The 17,771-nt window shown below is 41.3% G+C and overlaps 3 protein-coding genes across 7 annotated transcripts; 1 reads left to right on the top strand and 2 right to left on the bottom strand.

Moving 5' to 3' along the window:
• Positions 1 to 543: 543 nt before the first annotated feature.
• Positions 544 to 3,071, bottom strand: cldn15la (claudin 15-like a). The gene is made up of 5 exons (XM_047028047.1): positions 2,552 to 3,071; positions 1,720 to 1,884; positions 1,263 to 1,344; positions 1,037 to 1,150; positions 544 to 841 (listed from the first exon to the last, which is right to left on the bottom strand). The coding sequence occupies exons 1-5, from the start codon at positions 2,766 to 2,768 to the stop codon at positions 757 to 759; spliced, it is 663 nt and encodes a 220-aa protein (XP_046884003.1). The 5' UTR covers positions 2,769 to 3,071; the 3' UTR covers positions 544 to 756.
• A 2,420-nt stretch (positions 3,072 to 5,491) lies between these two features.
• Positions 5,492 to 9,379, top strand: crfb16 (cytokine receptor family member B16). The gene is made up of 7 exons (XM_047027599.1): positions 5,492 to 5,807; positions 6,646 to 6,769; positions 6,955 to 7,145; positions 7,435 to 7,559; positions 7,879 to 8,029; positions 8,540 to 8,688; positions 8,797 to 9,379. Exons 1-7 carry the CDS (start codon positions 5,717 to 5,719, stop codon positions 8,872 to 8,874), a joined length of 909 nt encoding a protein of 302 aa, XP_046883555.1. The 5' UTR covers positions 5,492 to 5,716; the 3' UTR covers positions 8,875 to 9,379.
• A 335-nt stretch (positions 9,380 to 9,714) lies between these two features.
• On the bottom strand, positions 9,715 to 17,515 carry slc39a6 (solute carrier family 39 member 6). 5 transcript variants are annotated; one of them, XM_047027596.1, is made up of 12 exons: positions 17,233 to 17,515; positions 16,144 to 16,337; positions 15,380 to 16,028; positions 14,994 to 15,150; positions 14,539 to 14,631; positions 14,116 to 14,285; positions 13,570 to 13,761; positions 13,290 to 13,374; positions 12,748 to 13,143; positions 12,176 to 12,256; positions 11,855 to 12,045; positions 9,715 to 11,172 (listed from the first exon to the last, which is right to left on the bottom strand). In XM_047027596.1, exons 2-12 carry the CDS (start codon positions 16,332 to 16,334, stop codon positions 11,020 to 11,022), a joined length of 2,358 nt encoding a protein of 785 aa, XP_046883552.1. In that variant the 5' UTR covers positions 16,335 to 16,337; positions 17,233 to 17,515; the 3' UTR covers positions 9,715 to 11,019. The 5 variants fall into 5 exon arrangements, with proteins under 5 accessions (XP_046883552.1, XP_046883551.1, XP_046883553.1 ...); XM_047027595.1 differs by lacking the exon at positions 17,233 to 17,515 and adding an exon at positions 16,745 to 17,105; XM_047027597.1 differs by lacking the exon at positions 17,233 to 17,515 and adding an exon at positions 16,898 to 17,105.
• Between the last annotated feature and the right edge of the window lie 256 nt (positions 17,516 to 17,771).

The following is a 17,771-nucleotide window of genomic DNA, read 5'->3' as shown; positions in this document are numbered from 1 at the left end:
GTGATTTTGATCATTCATAGGTACTATAGATGTTGACTGAAACAGACAGACAGATAGATAGAGAGATTGATAGAGAGAAAGATAGAGAGATAGAGACAGGGAGATGTCCTGAAGATGTTTTAGGTAAACCATAATCCTTTGTTCTTTCTGTCAGCAGGATGAGGTCTCCAAGGAGACAAAGGTGGATTACATATATTACATTGGGGATTATACCTACACACAATCCCAAACACATGGACACACACACAAGTCTGTGTGGCCATTCTTGTGGGGACTTAGAATACAGCAGGATTGTCTCGGTATAATTCTTATTAGCGCAAAAGAAATCTACTCAAACTTAAATGTCTCAATAGTACTTGATAAAAAATATATTACCATATGGATTTTCATCAATATTAGTTACAAATTAATTTGTATTTTGTTTTGGTAAGATTTGCAATGTAAATATCCTTATTTATTAAGTCTACACAGTACAATACACAGTACAAACCAGTAATCATATATATGACATGCATAAAATGATAATGAAGGTAAACATGTATGTACAATAAAAAGTTTATTAAGAAGATCACAAATTCCACACAAACTGATCACATTTCAAAATTAATTTCAAATATTTCCTCAATTTTACATCAACCTCAAAACCCTAAAAAATTCTATGTGTTATAAAGACAAAATGGGGGTACCAAAAACAAGGAAGGTGATCCTTCATGTGTAGTAAATGTAGCAAAGCATGGTAAAAGGAGGGGTGTGGTCTTAGACGTAAGCTTTGGATGAGTCAGGTTCAGATTTGGTATTGGAAGTATAAATCCTCTGATTCTGGGTCTGTGAGTAGTAACCCCTGAACGACACAAAGACAAAACCACCGTCAATGAGAGAGACAGATACAGACAGAATAGCAGGCAGGCAGACAGGCAATTTATGCTAAAAACTGGTATGAGGACCAAATACCATGTTAAAAAGGATTTTATAAACAAGTTATAGTGGCATGTAGGATTCGTTATGGGGTAGGTACTAGATGAGTAAAGTTTCTTACGCTTTTGGTTTTCCAGCAGAGGCCCTTTTACAGGCACAACAGAGAAGGCTTCCACCTAGAATGGCAAGCGAGGATGCTCCCCAGCCCATGAAGAGGCCAGTGCCAAGCTCAAACCTAGGCAAACAAGAAAAAACAGTATGGAAAATGTGCATCCATTCTGTCATATCGTTTGTGTTACTACTTGTGGACACTAAACAAATGTGGTCCTCAGTCCACATCCACTTACTTGACGCCTCCGAAAAATGGATTGTTGAAATCTTCCACCACTCTTGTGGCGTACCAAGACACTGCTATCATAGTACAGAGACCTGTAAGAAAGACAGACTTTGAAGAAAATGTTTCATTTGACTGTTTCATTTTGGAATCCAGAAAGCTACTGTTTTTGTCCAACAAAATATTTAACACGCCGTTCATACTAAAGGTAATGTATGTAAAAAATAATAACTTCACACAGTGGTCATAAATAGTATAAAATATGATAACTTTATAATGATATACATTCAATTATATGATAGATGAATATGTATAGTATAGCTATAGCAAGAGTCTATTTGTCAAAATTGAATTCTGCAGTAAGATGGCTGGTATAGCAACCTCAAGATAACTAATGAAGTGGCTGAGACACTCCGGCAGGGGACGTTGTACAAACGTAGTAGACAAAAAAACAATCTGACTAAACTCACCAGAAAGAATGGCCATAAGGCCGCCGCCAAAGGCAACCTTGCCCTTGGTTGGCTCGGTAGCCGAGCCAATCTTAATGCACTTTAACCCCAGAAGTGACACGATCATGCAGCCCAGACCCAGGAGTAAGGAGAGGATCATCAGCGCACGGCATGCCTGAATGTGTCCTGTAGAAAGACAGAGAGAGAGAAAGAGAGAAACAGAGAGAGAGATTGTTAGTGGCCATGGTAACAGTCTATTGTAACCTCATTTGAAATTTCTACATGTAATTATCAAATGAAAACCATATATAGACTCATATAAAGATTTATAGAAAAAAGTTATTCTATTTTCCCGCCATTTTCTTTTCAGGGCGCAAAGAAGGAACAAAATGGCGACCATAACTAAAGATAAGACTATTACCTCACACCTCTGAGGTAGAGAAAAGACATTTAAAAAGAAAGCATATGAAGTCTATCACAATTATGATCATAGGTAGCTGTGGATGGATAGATATTGATGGATGTCTTTATGTATGGACACAATAGTGACTTGGAGTTAGATACAGGCTGTAAAAAAAGGTGTTTATCTGAATACTGACCATTATATGAATAAAAGTAACTATTTTACACTTCAAAATATTGAATCTTTCAAATAATACACTAATTCGATTATCTGGAGAACCTATTCTATTACTCTATCAAGCAATGCAATGGAAAATGCTAAGGCCTCGGAGCGAGGCTTCAATTTGATTGACCTTACGAAGGTTGTTTAATCCATACACCCCAAAATATCAGTATGCCACAACTGGATTTGAACTCCACATGTGATGGAGGTTAAAGTTCCAGTTCTTACCAGGCAAGGCTAGCAGAGATTCAAAGTCCCGACACTCAGCGATGCCAGAGCTGCTTTCTGCACAGGCGTGCCACAGGTTCTCAAATTGCCGGTTAGAGATGATGACGCTCCCAGAGACGGTGGACACCTTCCAGTAATCGTTAGCGAGCGCAGCACCATTGATCAGCCAGCTTGTTACACACATCAAGAAACCGGTTGCTTCTATAGCGGTCGACATGGTGCAAGTGTTTCACGACCAAACACACTTGTGAAACAAAAAATAACTAATGACTCGCAGAGGACACTCAAAATTTAAAAACAACAAAAAAGATTGCTGAAAAGAATACTAACTCTAACCCTAACTCAAAATATTTCTGAAAGTATCACTTGGATTTAGAAATCACGAGACAAAATATAGCACTCCAAAATACAGCGCTCCGAAGAAATGAGCCTGGAGAACTGAACCTACAGGTGTGAGGGGTCGTTGTGAGCAGTTGTGTTCACCCAATGGTTGGTTTTTCTATATCTCAGTGCCTTGGCTGTTACTTGAGGACTTTACACCCAACGGGAGGCCATAAACCGCACCCTGTAGGCCCTTCCCCACCTTCACTCCTCTTCCATCCCTCTCCATTCCTTATGATGACGATGCTATTGACAGCAGCCACACCTAAACCAAACTCGATACCAGTGTCTGTGTTTGCTCATTTGTGTCCAACCTACCCCAGGTTTTGATGATGATGATGACGATGCTAATGGAAAGGGGGAGGTCAAAGGTCACTAATATGCTCTGGCCATGAAAATCACACCAGTTCTCAAACGCACACCGTAGAGTCTTTATATCACCTATTGTTTTTAAATAATATGTTTCTTAAACCATTTTAGTGATTTGATGAAACTAGTGTCCAAGGGTCACAACCAACCAGGCCTTGATTGTTGTTAGATAAACATATATTGATGAGATTGGTACAGTTATACAGTTGAAGTGCCATTAACATTTGGAATAGTTTTGTATTAATTGGTCGAGGGTTGCCCCAATTCATACTTATATTGTGCCATGGAGCTGTCGGAACGATCTGAGATCAACTTAGCTGAGCCACTTATCAATGGTTTCACACTTTCCTTGTGACTTACAAAAATATTGTTGAGTTCTGCTTTGAGCACGAAAGCCATTACAGAACATGAAACTAGCTTACTGAGAACGCTGGTAAAGATACAGTTGAAACTGAAATATATTGGGTAATGATTGCCATAAAGATAGATAAGGTTTTATGACATACAGGATGAATCTCCCGTAGCAGTGGAGAGTACCTATGCTCCATGCTCTGGCGTTGGTGAATGTGTGTGCTGGGTGTGATATGTAGTTCTTTCACAGTGATGTACTTTCTGCACATATTAGTTATTTGGCATTGAAAATATTACAGACAAAGTATATGTTTTATTGTCATCCCTGTTCAATAATGTACTTTTCTGGAAGGTAATTCAACCAATAACCATGTCAATATTTTTATTTTTAGATATCATACATTGTAAATTAAAAAGGACCCAAACTTATGTAGTGGCTTGAAAAGGGCAACTGAAACCTCCACTTCCCGTTTGTTCCAATTTATTCCCCCCGAAATGTATCGCACAAATCTAGTGTTTACAAGACAACAAAAGGGAAGTTTAATTCACACACAACTTCCCGTACAAGGTACAGGAAAGTAAATGAATAATAGCTACTGTATAGTGATAGTGTACATTGTTACAAAAAGTTAACAGGAAACTTCTATATTCATCTTGCCTGTCTGTCTGTCACCTTGTCTGTAGTTGACAATGAACTAATGTCCTCATAAACATTTGAATAGAATAGAATGTGCTACATTTCAAAATGCTCAACAATAGTTTTGGTTTAACCCCATGATAAATTTTCCTTCAAGTCAGGGTAAGATATAGCATGTTTTAAATATTTCCTGAGCTTGGAGTTCATCTGAGACTACACATGCATGTATACATATTGATTTCATGTCATTCATTTTAGTCTTTAGATTACAGAGCATGAACTTGTGCTTCACAAAGAAAACAATGCATGAAAAGTACCTCTCAATATGTACAGTGCTATATTTATTGAATGGAGTAACAGATGCTGAATGAGTTGTTTCACAGACCAAACAATGACTACATCATAGCCACCTTCAGTCATGTGAGTTATCAGGAAGTTGGTGACAAGTAGCAGGGACTGGGTGACCAATCCAATTTGAAGGCTGTCTAAGTTCAATATGGTAAAGAGGAAACATGAATATAGATTGTACAGAAGTTGTTTTGAGAAATTGTCTCGTCATTTATGATCCTGCAGACCATCCCCCATTCTACCACCCACCTCTTCATTGGGTTTCAGGGTAAAAAAAAACAAAAAAACATAGAGAGACAGGGAATGAAAGCTTGAGTCTTTATGCTTTTATGGTTTTATGGCTCTAGTTAATGGTTGATCATCGACATTAGAGTCCAAAGTCTGTTTTTTCTCCTCTCTCGCAGGCCCACATTTGTAACCTCACAAACAGCTTCATAGTCCAAATGTGAAAGAGAAATAGATATATGAAATGTTACAAATGTTACCCATGTAAGAGGATTTTGAAATTAGAATATGAGTTTACAATGCACATATTTTAACAATGTTTCCTCCCTTTTCATCCAGGCCTGATTTGCACAGCCTGACTCTTACAGCACAGCATGTACTCTCTTTTTCTCATTTCTTGCCATGGTGAGAAATGAGGATCCTTTCATGTTTTCAGAATGGAATCCTGGCACAAGGGCAGGCTTATCTGAGATTACACTGCCCTCTGCTGAAGCCTGACTGACACACCATGCTTCAGCTCGACAACTCTTGGCCAACATATTTTGTATGGTGCTTGTGCATGTGTTGTAGGGTAGAGAATGTCAAACAGGCTTTACAACTATGATTTGGACATAAGTATCCAGTCATTCCAGTTTGTCATAGGATGTGCACATTTTTTTATATGCATAAGACAAACAGCTCCACTTCAAGCACCGCAGCCAAGCTTAAACATTTAGCCATGAAGTATTCTTCTGGTCCAAGAGCTGTTTGAAGTACCGGTACTACTAACAATTAACCATTATCTTGTTTAGGTACAGATGATACATTTGATCACGGTTGATGGGATAACAATGCTACAAAGCTAAGTGGAGTTGATGGAGTTGAGGATTATGGGCAGAGCTATGGTAAGGAGAAGAAGCTTTTTAAAAAGCGTGCTTCTACTGGTCCTCAACATCCTCACAAAATGTAAGTACTGTTTGTAAAAAAACATGACATGTCTATTAAGGTATTTAAATATACAAATATATATATATACACATATACATGGGGAAGCGCAATTTTGATTGCCTGTGTCATTATTTGTTGCATTGTCTGATTGACAACAAAGTTCACTTTGACTTTGACTGACTACATGGGGTATCAACATATTTGCACTTTAAAAGGTTTTCTGTTCTTGTGAAAGACATATACGTTTTTATTAAATGTAAGTGCTTACTATACCCTTCATGGAAAACTATTGCAAATACTAGGGATACTATATGATCAATAAAAAAACACTTTAATGGCCCCAAATAACTGTATACCTAACCATCAAACTCTGTGGTGAGTAATGCAACTGATGATAAGCGATGACATGCTCCAGCCCTCTCCGGCCCTTCTCTGTGAGTTTGTTTGGTCTTCACTTGGCGGCTAAGCTGTTCCTAGATGCAATAATATTGACTATGACATATCTAGTAAGGCTGAAATCTCACAAACAGACTTGTGGCAAATGTGACATCCTATGACAGTGTCACGTTTAATGTCACTGAGCTCTTCAGTACAAACATTGTACTGCCAATGGCCGCGTTTCCCAGATTCGTTAAGAAGAAGAGCTGTGTTGAGATGTGTTGGATTTCATGCATCAGTGAGCTGATTGGTGTGATTGAAACACCTGAATTCAATAATTAGGGGGGTTGTCCACCTACATTTGTCCATACAGTGTATCTTTTTTTTTACATAATTCAAATTCCAAAGACAAATGCAGACCATCTGATTATATTTTACTTGATCGTCTTTCAAAGTCAGTTTTTCTGTTCATATGTAGGTGTCTGGCTGTTGCCTTCCCCAAGGAATGTCACAATCAAGTCAATAAACATGCGGCATGTGCTTAAATGGCACCCCCCACCGTCCATCTGTAGCACAACTATGTACAATGTACAATTTCAAGGGTGAGTCTGTCGCCTCCTAAACATTACAGGAATGTGTTCAAGCATGTTCATGAGAAAACTCCCTTATTATCTCTTGACTTGCTTCACAGGTTTTTAAAAAAGGCTTTAGGATTTGTTTTTCATGATTTTAGGGATAATTGAAATATGCCAGTGTGACTTTTGCATTGATACTTTGTCCCCCCCAGAGAGTTTGAGCTGAGTTTCTTGAATGGAAGCTGGGAAGATGTGCCTGAATGCCAGAAAATAACCCAAAATGAATGTGATCTGACCGTTGACCTCAGCTCAGACTCTGACTACAACGTCCGTGTACGGGCAGAGTGCAATAACAGAGTCTCACCATGGTCAGAGCTCCACAAACCATTTAACCGAAGACACAGTAAGGAATTGTGGGACATGAGTCCCTTTGAAGATACTGACACCAACTGGTTAAAGCAGCAACCAGTTTATCTTGTTATCTATTCTATTGACTTATGAATCATTTGAGAGTTGTTATAACTGTTGACCCATTTTACTTGTAACATTCATATCCAACATTAGAGGAGTTCAATAACTTAAATTCAGTTCACAAAGTAAAATGTTTCATTTGAATCAATCACCTTGATGACCTTATAGAGCATGCTTGATTTACTGGAGAATAACTGAGAATATATGGCCCCCCACAACAGCAGTCCTGAGTGTTCCTGATATGACTGTGACAGCAATGGGAGATTCCCTAATAGTGACATTCCAAAACCTGCCCCTTACTGGAGGAGTCATAGTGACAGAGTGGAAGACAGGAGAGGAACTCAGGGTGAGTCTGACCTGCTTAATCTCAATTTGACGATGGTGTGGTGGGTGTGCAGCGTGGAAAATATGCCTCGCAAGACTAAATAAGAACTGTTGCATTAACAAAAAGTGTCAACACTTAGTGTCCAGTGTAGCAGGGGTTACGGATATGTGAATTTGTTATGTAGTCCTGCTTAAGTAAATGTTGTCTCCTTTGTTTGTCTTTATTCCATATACCTTTTGTAGGTTAGCTGTTGGGTCCAGGATTCTATCAATGGTAAATGATCTTGATATTAAGGCTAATTTGAAACTACATTAAATTCACCTTACTCTCTCTCTCTTAGACTAAAACACATGTCATTCCGGTGGACCAGAAATATCTCCACATCACCTCCCTGCAGGAGGGAGCGGAATACTGTATCGAGGCCCACACACACCTGGACTCCCACAGCATGAGCAGCAGCAGCACGGACACACAGTGTGTCACCATCACAGGTGGGCGTTCTACAGTTGTAAACATTACACACACAAACACTGACCATGGAATTGAATTTCAAATGGTGGTTGAAAGCCTTGCAATCAGTAACCATTGCTTTTTTTAATGAATGCGCCACACTGATGTGTGGGAGCATGTAACATCGCAGCAGCCTTTTATAGTCTTTTCATGTCATGATGGTGATCAACAAAAGTGTGCCCTTGAGGAAAGCTTATTTGAGATGCATGCTTCACTTAAGATGTTGCTACATTTGTTGCACAGTCCTAGATTGATGTAATGTTGTGGTTACGATGATGTTACAGTTGTTATCTGGTAAAAAAAAATACAAACCGTTCCTTGGCACTAACCACTTTACTGTTTGAATGTTCTCATTAAAAGAACATAGTTGAAGGAACAACATAGAGCAAGTTATTTACAACATATCTACATGTACGAAACTCCAGGATGCTGTGCTCTGGTTAATGTACAACAGGTCAAGTGTTATAGTAATATCCACATTGTTTTCTCAGGTCACACTGCACCTTGGCTGAAGCCTACTACTGCTATTGTTGCAGTGATATTGGTATGCCTGTTAATTGCTCTGTTTGGATTAGTGGTCCATTGCAATCCAGAATCCTGTCAAGCCTATTTCCACAAAGAACCCATGCCTGCCTCACTGGTGGTTATTATGTTAACTTATTCATAACACACTCTTTACTGAATCTAGTGGCAGTTCACAACAAAAAATGTACACTGGAAAACTATCTATTTTTTATTTTTTTTACAGAGGATGGATCTCTCAGTCACAATATCAAAGCTCCAACTTCCGAAGGAGGAGCTTAATGAGTCAATCCACTTCTGCTGATTGACCGACATACTTAACCAACTGAAAAGGTGGAAAGAAAATGAGTGAGGAAGAATGGCACTTACAAACCAGAAGAGAGGACATTGGTGAATGCGGTTTCATTGTTACAGTACTGAAGAACTTGGTGGAATCTACAGTTTCGTTACAACCACAGAATGTTAGGAGAATGTGATGACAACGGACACATATGCAAATATACATTTTTTTACTAGGATTGAATGTCAGGAATTGTGTAAAACTTAGTTGAATGTATTTGGCCGAGGTGTATGTCAACTTACAACTTCAACTATAGACATTGCATTGTAATTGATTGCATACATCTCTTCAGATATGCAATATCATCCTCTATCTAAACTGGCTGCCTCGATTTTCTACATGGGAAACATAAAACATCTAAATACTCTGATCAACACTGATAATGTCACCTTTTCTGGGGGGCAGGGGAACTGACTAAAATAATACAAGTCTGCTCAATACCACTAATAAAGGTGTATTTGGTGTAGTATTTCATGCATGTTTTATGTTTGGGAGTATAATGTCTCCCAATTTATATTAATGTTTTTCCTTTATCCATCTGAACTGAAATACAAGAGATTGTTTCATACAAGAATGTGTATCCTTAGGCCAGTCTAATTCACTGTACCTTTTAGTTTCATTGCTTCCAGAGAACATAGAACACGGGATGTGTTCTATGATTCCCATTCAGAATCTTAATATTTCAAAACATAAGATTTAGAACTTGATTGAAGTCCCTAAACCATTATTAATTAAAATATTTCTCTTTCCCAAACTACTACTGCTTGGATTCACCCAAAACTCAGGGTATCAGTGCAAAAGGAATTGTAAGCAACTATGTTTTATTATGCTCTGGAATGTAAAACACAAAAACCTTAAGTGTACATTACAGTCAATAGCATACAAATATCCCTTCATGATGTATGTCTCTTTAAGAAATGTCAAACATAAAAAAAGTAGCAACTAGACAATCAAATCCAGGCTCTTTAAACACAGTGTGAATCATTGGCACAATAACTTAACGGCTGGTTAATGACATGCTCCTTCCATTTTCTACACTTTGTAACCAATAGCATAGCTTAAAAATAATAATAATAGTAATTGAAACATTCAAATTTCATCCTTTTTTTGTTTGTTTTTTAAGTCAAGTTATACAACAATTTGCAAAGCAACGACTTACAACATTTACAAGTTTGCCTGTCCTCTACAAGGACAACGTAACAGACTTTAAACTCTGATCACAGTGTGTTGGACTGAGGACCCTTTTCCAGAACAGAGGTAAGCAATGCACTTGAATCTGTGGTAACTGTGCAGTTGCTGAGATGTGCTGTGGTCAAAGTAAGTGATGAGGGTACAGAATAATAACGTACCAAAATACTCCACATTGCTTTACAAAAGCAAAAGTTCTGGCCACAAAGTACAAATGTTCTGGTAGCTACCAATAACAGCATGGATTTTGAAACTTGTATTAAGGCATAACATTTTGCCTTATATTTGAATTGTCTCATTGGTGTAACAGTACCCCAACATAAAAATAATTTAGCCTAACATCCTGATTCCCACAAATAAAGCTCAACCCCAACATATCCATTTTAGACATAGTAATACATTTGGTTGTTTGTCTTGATCAGTAGTAACGACTAACAATGACAACCTACAAGAGATTGTATACTAGATTTTAAAAAGTAACCTGATCAGATGAACTCCACAAGACACAATTCAGGAAAATCATATTGCTTGGAATGGTATCAAATTGTGTGACCAAACACCCCTCTAGTGAGGTGAGAACACCGTTAACTAAAGCAGGCTCTATACTGGGGCAGAAAATACATCCTTAATCCAATGTGATTGCACTAATCACAAGCTTTGAAGAAAAGCAATGGCTTTCACCCATACAATCATGTTAGATCATGAGTATTTGACGGTGTACTTTTAGAGTAGTCTAACAGGCCCCCGATGTTTGGTCAGTTAGTATCAGGATTTTTGCACAAAATGTCTGGTCCCCAAAGAACCCCCCTTTCTTTTCAATATGGCCCTTTAAACATCATGCACTTGGTCATGGCCCAAAGTCAGAATACATGAAAGCCTCTACACATAAGGAGCTTGTGGTTCCTAGATTTGAAAACCATGTCATATATCGATGTCCAGGTGGATTTTGTGTTCGAAGATGGCAATGAGGAGCATGATGGCAAAGCCCAGCAGAATGCCTGCGTTCTGGAGCAGGAAGAATCCACAGTGGCTGAAGCCATGGTCCCCTGCGTCGTTGTGCAGCATCTCAGGAACCTGGAAGCAGCAGCACAACCTTTCTTAATATTACATTGGTGGTTTATCATCCTTTACTTGACCACTGAAATCACTTGCTGGAAACTGAGACAGGGGATTGATATATAAATGTTGATGTTGTTGATGTAAAACCGTTTTACTTTTTAACTGTTTTTATTTATCAGAAGTTGCTAGACTGTAGGGTTGTCAATTGCCATGTCTGCCAATGGCCACTAGGCGTCAACCGTCGCTGAAAATAAACACACCTATCCTGGGCTGTGCGGCACATGTTAATGACAGCACTATTCTCAGGTTTTTACTGTCGGACAGTGAGTGTACATGTGTGTACATGTGAGTGTGTGAATGTTTATTCTCAGACACGTTTGTGTGAAGAGGCCATTTGGTTTTGAAGGCCAACTCCTCGCAAAGCTAAGCACAACTTGACACCTTGTTCACTTTGAGCAATTCTTTTTTTTAACTAGACATGCTGCATCTGCATAACAGGTGGTGTTGAGTCGTGGCCAAAACATGTGAGAGAAAAGATCGATTTGTCATATTCAGACCTGTGCATAACTGAAAAGGCCAGCTAAAAAGGCCCTTGTATGATTCGCTATGCCCCACCAGTCTTATTTTCCACATCCACGTCTTGCCTGGTTCATGGAGAAAGTGCAACAGCCCAATACCACATGTTCAAGTGCCTTACCATGTCCACCAACGCCACATACATGAAGAGCCCAGCAGTGAGGGCAAAGATCCACATGGACACATTCTCAGCATAGTGCCCAATGAGGATGCCTGGGATCATGCCAAGGTAAGCCATCATAGCAGACAGCACGTTGTAGAGAATGGCCTGACGCACGGTCATCCCAGCTTTTAGCAGCACAGCAAAGTCACCTGCAAAACACACACTCATCAGCCACAAGGACTAAGACCTCCAAACAGTACTTTGATTAGTACTCAATACAGTTTTCATGAAATTGAGGGTAAAGGGGTCAAAAGGTTTTGAATTTGTTTTGAGCCTTACCTAACTCATGAGGTAGTTCATGACAGAACACAGCTACAGATGTACTGAGACCGCTGGATAGCCCTTCAGTGAATGCTGCACCTGTATGCATCAGATATTAATGTATTCACACAGCAGATGCTTTTATCCCAAGGGACATGCAGGGGGGAGTATTTACTTTCTATGTACTTATGGTGTTTTTACTATTTTCTGTAGGTAAATAATAGTTACCATAACTGTAACCATATCTGTTAAATGGATGACTTCCAGGATGGAACTGTTAAACAAACTTATTCTAAGTCAATACTACATCAGATGACACAAAACATATGCTGTGTTTGTTTGTGCTCATCACCTCACTCTTAAATCAAGTGTCTTCTTGGCCCCTTGACTAGGCTAAGACTCCTGGTTCACTTTGGGTTTGCTAATCAAGGTGGTAACATCTGACAGTTTAGATGCTTTCAAGTTCTTGAATGTTTGTACAGCTCCTCCATCATCCATGCACGAGTTTCTCTAAGCCTCTCAGTGCCTAGCAGAGACATCTCGGCATTCTTACCCCCTCTTCTGAGAGCGGAAACATAACACGAGCGTACCTATGGCCAGGCCGTCGCTGAAGTTGTGCAAGCCGTCCCCCATGATGACCATCCAGGCGAGGGCGGCCACGCCCGCCTGCTGGAAGTGCTGCTCCGAGTATGAGTGGGAGTGGCTGTGCGGGTGGTGGTTCTGGGAGTGGTGGTGGTGCAGGATGTGGTGGTAGTCGTGGTGATGGTGGTGCATGTTGTCGGGCTGGCCCACCGTGTCGTGGAAGTGCGAGTGGCACTTGTTCTCGCACTCCTCGGCCGTGTAGGGGCCCGAGGCCGAGGCGTAGCCCTCCGGGGTGACGACGACGGCAGGGGGCGCTAGCATCACCTCCTCCTCCTCCGCCAGGCTGCCCCCGTGGACACTGTCGCCGTGGTCACCGAATATGCTCCCGCCATTGGTTTCCAAATCTGTGGACGTTTTGAACCCATTTGTGCCCAATACTTCTACGAAATCTATAGATCGTGACAACAGATGGGATTATTGGTATCGCGTAACAAACATGCCATTCTAGCCTGGCTTTCCAGGTTGACAAGGACAACATTGTCTAACGTACCCTCAGCTGGCTTCAGGTCGTTCTCCTCCAGTGCAGGTAGTTTCTCAGTCTCCACCTTGTCTTCGGGAGCCCATTTTTTCGGTACCTGTTGGATCAACACGGCTTAAAGTCAACGTTGAAACAAAACACTTCCTAGCCTTAAAAGAAACGTGTGTGCACAAAACCATTACTGACGACACCCCGCCACTAAGCTTGAGCGGGTACAAATACAACTGGTGTAATCCATCGGGATCGAAACCTTTAATAATGGATGTAAAACAAGGCCATGTTGATCCCTGACCTTCTTCTTCCTGTCCTTGTACATCTTGCCCAACGTGAGGAAATGTTCAATCAGGAACATGATGTAGACTCCGCTGAGAGCCGTCAGCCCCTTCCACACCGGGTCCAGGTCATACAGCTCGTCCTCCTCCCCATGGGAACCGTGTCCAGATGTCTCATTCAGATCATGATGATGCTGGTGGCCTCCCTGGGACTGTTTGGGGGAGATTGGGATGTTCATGTTAAGCTCTCTGCATGATGTACATGATACTCCAGCAATATCACAAGAGACTACAACGACGATTCTATAAGCAGCATGAGCATGAGACACTGAACAAGAACGTCACTTTTTTTGTTTTTGTTTAAGTACGTCTTCACTTAAAGGTAAGTCAAACTAAAGGTAGGGCTTAACTTAAGATCCGAAGAGCTAAAAGCATGGTCGAACACACCCACAAAACACACTAGAGGGACGTGTAGGGTGCACAGTGGATCTATGAGACACTTAACACTTAGTCACTTCTGACTTCTGATTCACCGACTTGAGCATCAGCTGACCAGCGTCACTCACGTGGGGGATGAGGTGCAGGAAGGCGTCTCCACTGAGCGTGCCCACAGCCAGGGCCACCAGGAAGCTGAGCAGGAACTTGAAGAACACTCGGTTCATCAGGGGAATGAGCACCACACCCGCCAGGGACAGCAGGCTGATGACTGTGATGGAGACGATACCTCCGACCCATGCTGGAACAAACACCCATGTACATGCACACACACACACACACCTTATTCAGGTTTGCAACTTCAGTTCAAGTTCCGGCAGGAGTTAACTAAGAGTTCACATGTAGAAGGTGCGTAACTCTGAAGACTAGGGTGTTGCAGATATTAGAACTGAACTCTGGCTTTGTAAACCTGTGGTGCAGGAGCTAACAGTTTGACAATGTTTACCACTGATGTATTTAGACGTCTGCTCAAGGTGAGATTAGCATTGTCTTACCTGCAGCAATGGAGTGTTTGCGGTTTTCCTCATAGTCAGTCTCGTTGTGGTTGTGAGGGTGATGATGACTGTGGTGGTTGTGCAGTTTATGGTCTGCGACAGAAGAAAGCATTCCTTAGATGAGCATGTCTTGAGTGCATTTAGAAGCAGTCATTCCCATGCTAGTGCTCTAGCCATAATCAAAATGTGTCATTCTGACAAAACCTTACATCGGAGTGAGAGCTCACTTACAAAAGTGTTCTCTTCGTGTGCACAACGTTTGTCAGTAAAATTCAACTGTTTAGAAAGCAATCTTCTTTTTGAGCGAGACAAACAGTCTTCCCATACATTGATGTAACTCTTTGTGCTGTCGTTCATACACTATCTAAATGTTCCAAAGCTATCAGGAAGCTCAAGGTCAGTCAGAAGGGACTGGTCACCTCCCCCTGTCCTGTGTTGCATAAAGCCGCTCACACCTGTCTCTTCGTGCGTGTGGTTGTCACCATGCCGTATGCAGGACTTTTTGTCAATCTGGTTGAGGAGGGCAGGGCAGAGGTAGCTGAAGTCTCTCATAGTGAGGACCCCCTCTTTGGTCATCCCATGGGAGGTCAAGAGGCTGGAGGCATTAAGACACTGGAATATGAAGAGTTACATTGTAAATAAGGCATGCATCACACAAAAAAGAAGGTTGCATATTATTTTGATTAAAAAAGACACATTTTAAAGCATGGGCCTTCATGAAACTTTGTGGGACAGAAAATATTAATATTATGACTGAGAACTAACCCTAGCCCCCGAGACAAAGTACTGAATGAAACAGTTAGACAATTATGCAATAACAAATATTCAATATTATTCTTACCTCGCCCTTGTCCTCTACATGGTCAAGACTTTGATTAAGGTGCTCATCATGATCATGCAAGTGCTGGTCATCAGAACCTTCCTGGCTCATCACAGGTGGCTGGGTTTGGTCCTCTGAGACCAGCACATTGCTCACATGTTCCATCATTCCTCCCTTTGTGATATTCAGGTGTGTTTGATTGACAACAGGACCCCTGTCCTGGGACAGGTCATCGTCTGCGTCCCTACGCCTGCGTCGCTCTACGGACTTCACCACCACGTTGGTGGTGTACGTGGGAGTGGTGCTCATCTCCTGACCGGAGGTGGTGGTCTTCTTCACGTACAGATTGTGGTGGGCGTCCGAGTTCTCCACCTTCTTCCCCGGGGTGGGCTCCTCTTCTTTGGGGACCTTCGGGTCCTTGGGGCCTTTTTTGGGCTCGGTGGTTTCCGAGTGACTGTGTTTTTGCCGTTGGTTGCTGTTGTGATCATGATGTTGATGGTGTTGATGGTGGTGGTGATGGTGGTGGTGGTGTGTGTGACCATGTGCCTCAGCATTGTCATCTTCTGCTTGCTCGTGGTGTTGAACCATCACTTTACGAATACGGTCAAGGCCCACACTTTGCAGCAGACGCTTCAGACCGGATATAGAGATTGTTCCATTTTCCCCGTACCTGGTCAAATAGATATTCATTACTACAGTTAGTTACATGGATGTGCAATGGTGCATATCAAACAGCCAGCGTAACAATAAGCATGGAATAATTGGGGCCCATTACTATTGCTTACCTGTTGAACAGAGCCTCCAGGTGCTGGCGTTGCGTCTGCTCTGCCATCGGACTGTCAACTGTGGGCAGAGGGTGGACTACCGTCCTCTCCCCCGAGACTGTGCTGCATTCTGGACCAGTGGTCCCATTACAGTATGGCCAGAACAGTGTAAGGATACACAACACTGCCACTGTCCACCTCTGCGCTACCATCCCCTTTAAAAAGGAAAAAAATATGTTGTATTGCAATGCCATTTTAACCGTTGCGTGAGCGCCGGTGATAGCTAGTTAATATATTTTTGTTTAGTACAGTATAACTACAGTTGCAGTGGTAAAACGATAGATGTTGCTAGCTAGTTGACAAGCTTGAGTTGTTCACCTGGGAACTGACTCGCTATATATCTAGCTTCTCCTTGTTGACTATTCAAAACCTGACAAGGCGTTGAGTTTCTCTACATTAGGTGCTAACAGGTTGAGAGAGTAAAATACAATCTACAAATACTCATGACGCGACCATACCTACCTACTGATTGTAGCCTAGTTAGCAGTTAAGCTAGCTGAAAAACTACTGTACAACATTGCCGATACAGTACGAAGACTGAGTACGAAGCAAGCTTCCATACCATAAATAACACGTCCCTGAGACTCGACTGAATTTGAAGTTAGATAGCTAGCTCCTATATTAGATGTTGCCATTGCACGTGTTAACTAGTTCTAATCACGCATTGGAAATGTATTAACCGAAATCAACAATAATGCGCAAATCTGGGCCCCACCTTGGCCTTGCCATATGCTACGGCCTGGCGAATGAGTCTATAAAGATAAAAAGCAGACCTTGCGAGAATCCTGTACTATTGACAGGATGTCTGCTGAAAAAGACAACATATCTCGTCGTCGTTGGTTAACATTCAACATCAAAAGTGAGCGCCACAAACTGAATGTATGCACTCTGCACTTGTACCAGGGGCCGTGTGCAGACTCGAACGTCAAACTGTATTTACCGGAAATTACTCAAATCCACTGAACAAAGTGGAATGCACGCGGTACGCCCTCTCGCCGTAAACACAAAGGACTTTCATTGATTCAATTTAGTATCGCAGCAAGAACTTACACAAATTATTGGTTTCGTTGATCCGTGCGTTCTATGTGGTTCTAGTACGGAGACAGATGTACAGAACTGTTTGGATTAAAATGCTCCTTTTACTCGCGGCCCACTTGAGGTAGTGTCTGGAGGAGGCTGAGGATACGTGTGATTGGGCAACCGAAGAGACATGTGATGAAGGACGATTATTCATGTTAAAAAAACGTTCCCCCCTCAAAAATGTTACTCATGCTTATGCTTTTGGGACTGTTTACCTATAACGCCATTATTGATTGTTAGTTACAATATTTATGAATAAAAACTGTAGTTTACTGTTAGCTATATGTCAATCATTTGTTCTACGTTGTAATTCTAATTCTAATGTTGGATATTCAGCCATTCAACATACACTTTGTCACTTTCTCCACGTATTTTTCCCTTTTAGCCCTCACAATCTTCAAATAAGGGAGCGTGTGCATGTGTGTGTGTGCGTGTGTGTGACCTGCTGTAGTATATCAGTTGGGGTGTTGGGAGGAGGTCACAGACAGGCCTTCATTAACTATTCATGC

Source organism: Hypomesus transpacificus, chromosome 10, assembly GCF_021917145.1.
Source record: "Hypomesus transpacificus isolate Combined female chromosome 10, fHypTra1, whole genome shotgun sequence".
Lineage (NCBI taxonomy): Eukaryota > Metazoa > Chordata > Actinopteri > Osmeriformes > Osmeridae > Hypomesus > Hypomesus transpacificus.
Note: the sequence above shows the minus strand (reverse complement) of the source record. Positions and strands in the feature narration are given on the sequence as shown.

What these genes read in the sequence shown, in the direction of transcription:
- cldn15la (XM_047028047.1), bottom strand. Translation starts at nt 2,768, where the DNA reads ATGTCGACCGCTATAGAAGCAACCGGTTTCTTGATGTGTGTAACAAGC. An exon ending in ATCTCTGCTAGCCTTGCCTG is followed by an intron (nt 1,885 to 2,551) that starts GTAAGAACTGGA and finishes GTCTTTCTACAG; the next exon opens with GACACATTCAGGCATGCCGT. An exon ending in TCTGCTGGAAAACCAAAAGC is followed by an intron (nt 842 to 1,036) that starts GTAAGAAACTTT and finishes TGTGTCGTTCAG; the next exon opens with GGGTTACTACTCACAGACCC.
- crfb16 (XM_047027599.1), top strand. Translation starts at nt 5,717, where the DNA reads ATGGAGTTGAGGATTATGGGCAGAGCTATGGTAAGGAGAAGAAGCTTT. An exon ending in TACAATGTACAATTTCAAGG is followed by an intron (nt 6,770 to 6,954) that starts GTGAGTCTGTCG and finishes TGTCCCCCCCAG; the next exon opens with AGAGTTTGAGCTGAGTTTCT. An exon ending in AGACAGGAGAGGAACTCAGG is followed by an intron (nt 7,560 to 7,878) that starts GTGAGTCTGACC and finishes TCTCTCTCTTAG; the next exon opens with ACTAAAACACATGTCATTCC.
- slc39a6 (XM_047027594.1), bottom strand. Translation starts at nt 17,036, where the DNA reads ATGTTGAATGTTAACCAACGACGACGAGATATGTTGTCTTTTTCAGCA. An exon ending in CCACACGCACGAAGAGACAG is followed by an intron (nt 14,632 to 14,993) that starts GTGTGAGCGGCT and finishes CTTCTGTCGCAG; the next exon opens with ACCATAAACTGCACAACCAC. An exon ending in ACAAGGACAGGAAGAAGAAG is followed by an intron (nt 13,375 to 13,569) that starts GTCAGGGATCAA and finishes TTGATCCAACAG; the next exon opens with GTACCGAAAAAATGGGCTCC.